This window comes from Cebus imitator, unplaced genomic scaffold, assembly GCF_001604975.1.
Source record: "Cebus imitator isolate Cc_AM_T3 unplaced genomic scaffold, Cebus_imitator-1.0 Scaffold42, whole genome shotgun sequence".
NCBI classification, from domain to species: domain Eukaryota; kingdom Metazoa; phylum Chordata; class Mammalia; order Primates; family Cebidae; genus Cebus; species Cebus imitator.
In genome coordinates, this window is record NW_016107357.1 from 3,349,326 (window position 1) to 3,353,445 (window position 4,120).

Consider the following 4,120-nt stretch of genomic DNA (forward strand, 5'->3'; position numbering starts at 1 on the left):
AAAAAAAAAAAAAAAAAAAGAAAATAATACAGATTGTAACTTCTTGAGTATTTTTGCTTTGACTTTTTTTCTTCAGACAGAGTCTCACTCTGTCACCCAGGCTGGAGTGCAGTGGTGTGACCTTGGCTCACTGCAACCTCCACCTCCTGGGTTCAAGCGAATTCTCTGATTCTCCTGCCTCAGTCTCCCAAGTAGCTGGGATTAAAGTCCTAATTTTTGTATTGTTAGTAGAGATGGGGTTTCACCATGTTGGTCAGGCTAGTCTGGAACTCCTTACCTTGTGATCTGCCCACCTTGGCCTCCCAAAGTGCTGGGATTACAGGTGTGAGCCACCATGCTCTGCCAACTTTTTTTTAATGGCAGAAAGAGAAAGCTCTTCTTACAAAAATATGCCAACTAATACATATAGAAGGAATGGTAGAATTGGAAAGTCACTATTTGGCAAGCATCATAAAAATCAAGTTAGTCAGGAAGCATCAATGGATACTGAAACTAGTAGCTGAAGGTCTGATGCAAAGTGGAAAGCTTACATAATTCCAAAGCATCTCCCCACTAAAATCAAGGTTAGAATCATCAGTAATGGGAAAATTAATGTACCCATTGATGGGCTACAATGAAGAACAAGGAACAACTATGCTATTCCTGCCAAAGACACACCAGGAAATATCAGACAACTTAAGGGATATTCTTCAGGTTAAGTGGCCTGTAATCTTCAGAAAGGTCAAAGCTATAAAAGCCAAGGTAAGACTAGTAAAAATTTCAGACTGAAAGAAACTGGAGAGAGGTGACATCTAGATGCAAACAAAGCATAATCTAGGATTTTGATCCAAACACTATGGAGGGTATTGTGGAACAATTAGTGGTAGAATAAGGATGGGGTCTGTGCATTAGATGGAAGCACTCTATCCATGTGCATTTCCTGATTTGGGGGCTTGTGTGAGATCATGTGGAGTTTCCAAGTTTGTTGAGGATGTACACTGGAATTCTGCTGGGGTACTGAAACCTCATATCTACAGTATGCTCTTGGGTGGTGGGGGGAAAGGTCTTTGTTCTAGTCTTGCATCTTTGTTGTAAGTTTGAAATTAACATTAAATACATAACATGATGAATGCATATAAAATAGCAAAATTCTGGCAATGCAACCTATTTTAAAAAAATGTTTCATCTAATTGTATTATTTAAAGATAAAATGTGATTGAACAACTGGGAATAACTAAATCAAAAATTAAAAAGAAGGGGAAGGAGCAATTAGAAAAATAATATGTTTGATAATTGGCATACAATTCAAAACGACAAACCTAAGAGTTTCATAGAATACTGGCAGAATTCTGAGTTCTGTAACACACTACAGAAACAGGTCGCCTTTAGGTTGATTTTCTAAGCAACAAAAGATGTATCAGGAGGCTGGGCATGGTGGCTTACACCTGTAGTCCTGGCACTTTGGGAGGCCAAGGCGGGGAGACTGTTTGAGGTCAGGAGTTTGAGGCCAGCCTGGCCAACATGGTGAAACGCTGTCTCTACTAAAAAATACAAAAATTAGGCGGTGCGGTGGTACGCACTTGTAAGCTCAGCTGCTTCAGGTGGCTGAGAACAAGAATCGCTTGATCCTGGGAGGCAGAGGTTGCAATGAGCTCAGTCTCAAAAAAAAAAAAAAAAAACAGGAACTTTAACTACAGTCTCAACTAACTCTGGCAACCAATCCTATGTGGAAGACATTATTCTCCCTTTCTTAAGGAAACTGTGGGAGAAGGTAAAGAAACCTGTCAAGGTTTCACAACTAATAATAAGTGGCAGCTGGGATTGGAATGGGGTCTGCAGGAACCAAATGTCTTTGCTTTCAAGCATGAGGACACTCTAGTGCCTTTCCAGCCCAACAATCAAACCCATTTCGTTTAGAGTTTATTGATTTGTTGTGCAGTTAATCCATAATTACTGGAACCAATATACCAAAACACCATCTTTTAAATATTTAAAATGGCTATTAAGTTATATTTTTGTTCAACAGCCTTAAAACATCACCAAAGTTGAGAACATAATGAATAATTTCATCAGCCCCACGTGGCCAATTATATATAAAGGTATGGGCTTCTTGAACATTAGAAAGTACTGTGTGTCTATTATCATAAATACGCATTAACAAATATTAGGCGAGGGGCTATCGGTGGTGGCTCATGTCTGTAATCCCAACACTTTGGGAGGCCGAAGCAGGAGGATCACAAGGTCAGGGGTTCAAGACCAGCCTGGCCAATACGGTAAAACCCGTCTCTACTAAAAATACAAAAAAGCTGGGCGTGGTGGAGGGCGCCTGTAATCCTAGCTACTCAGAAGGCTGAGGCAGGAGACTCATTTAAACGCGGAAGGCGGAGGTTGCAGTGAGCCAAGATCGCACCATGGCACTCCAGTCTGAAAGACTCCGTCTCCGGGGGCGGGAGGGAAAGGTCAGGCCGGGTACCATGGCTCACGCCGGGTACCATGGCTCACGCCTGTAATCCTAGTACTTTGGGAGGCCAAGGCAGGTTGGCTTGAGCCCAGGAGTTTGAGACCAGCCTGGGCAACATAGTGAAACGCCATCTTTCCAAAAAATACACACACACACAAATTAGCCAGGCATGGTGGCAAGCACCTGCAGTCCCAGCTCTTTGGGATGCTGAGGTGGGGGGAATCACCGGAGCCCGGAAGTTCGAGGCTGCAGTGAGCCTTAATTGCGCCACTGCACTCCAGCCTGGACGACAGAGCAAGACCCTGACTCTCAAAAGAAAAAAAAAACCATTAAACTACTTAAATTCTTCTGTGTAATTTCCCAAAGTAATGAAAAAGAAGAAATTCTAAACAATACCAATAATAACCTTGGTCATGAAAAAAATAATTTCAAACCGAACTTAAGATGTTTCAGGAAGGTGACAGGTCCAGTGTTTACTCTGAAATTTACTACACAGCCACACGGTGTAGTAAAAGCAACCGCATCAGTCTGCAGTATACCTGGGTGTTTTCCTCAATTACCCTACCACCTTTAATTAAAAATAAATGCAGCCTCAGTTGAAATCATAAATGCTAACACGTTTGTCTGGCTTGTTTCTTCTCAACTCGATAAAACCTAAGGAAAAATTGACTCAAGTGAACTGAGAATTTCTCCCGAGAGGAGAGGGCGAGAAAGGAGGCAAGACAAGGAGACTCAGAGGGAAAAATGCTAAAAGAGAAGCGAAGATAATTGGATTTTAAGTTTTAAAATGTTGTTTCCAAGAGCAGCTCTCGGTCTCCGGGGAAAAAACAGAGAGATGAGTTGACTGGGAGTTCATCCCTCTGAGAAGGTCCGAAGCGCAGTCTCGTGTTGCCTAGCCCAGGCTCACACCGTGCCTCCCTCCACGCCCAGGAAAACCATCTTCAGAAGCAGATGCACCTGCCGGGGACCAGGGGGCGTGGGGCGCGGAGCCTCCTCCAAGCACAATACTGGGGCGAAGGGCAGGCCCAACCTCCCAGATGGTGACCACCACTGCGCAAAGCCGGGGCGCAGCGCGACCTTCCTCGCCCCGCACCCTCCCTGGCTGATGCAACCCACACGGGTTATTGGCCTCGGCCCCTTACCCAGGGGAGGGTCTCCTGAATTCACGGTCAGACAGAGCGTCGCCATCTCCACTAGTCCGCAGGTCTACCTATCAGTCCGCCTGGCTGATGCCAAAACCACGCAGGACCCGGCGAAAGCAAGAAGATGCAACGTGTGCGCGCTCCCGACGCAGCCGCAGCCTTCGCTCCGCCCCTGCGCCGCAACTTCTGCGTCACCGCGTACGCCGCGGTGCATCATCGTCCAGCGCCGTCGTCGTCCCCGCCCGCAGGCTTCAGGACCTGCCACCGCCGCCTTGGCCGCCAGGGTTAGAACAGCCCACGTGGCCTTCTGTGCTGCGGTGGGACACACGCTGAAGTGGACGGGACTTTACGACACTCCGTAAAGTCAGCAGGTTGTAAAACCATCTTTAAGGTGGGATGGGCGTTTATGTGAAGCGCGAGAAAGCATGCACTGTCTGTATGTAAACATACAAAAGAAAAGTCCTGGAAGCAAACACACGATAGCCGTGGTTACGCTGGGAATGGGAAAAGTTTTTCTGGTTTTCCTTTCTTTTTTACA

At 45.6% G+C, this 4,120-nt stretch overlaps 1 protein-coding gene across 1 annotated transcript in view; it reads right to left on the reverse strand.

Annotated features, from left to right (window-relative positions):
• Positions 1–3,891, reverse strand: part of EPRS1 (glutamyl-prolyl-tRNA synthetase 1) — a 78,816-nt gene extending 74,925 nt beyond the window's left edge. The window contains exon 1 of the mRNA XM_017526281.1: positions 3,583–3,891. Within this exon, the coding sequence (XP_017381770.1) occupies positions 3,583–3,628 (46 nt within the window). The 5' untranslated portion in view covers positions 3,629–3,891. The remainder of the gene's footprint in view (positions 1–3,582) is intronic.
• Between the last annotated feature and the right edge of the window lie 229 nt (positions 3,892–4,120).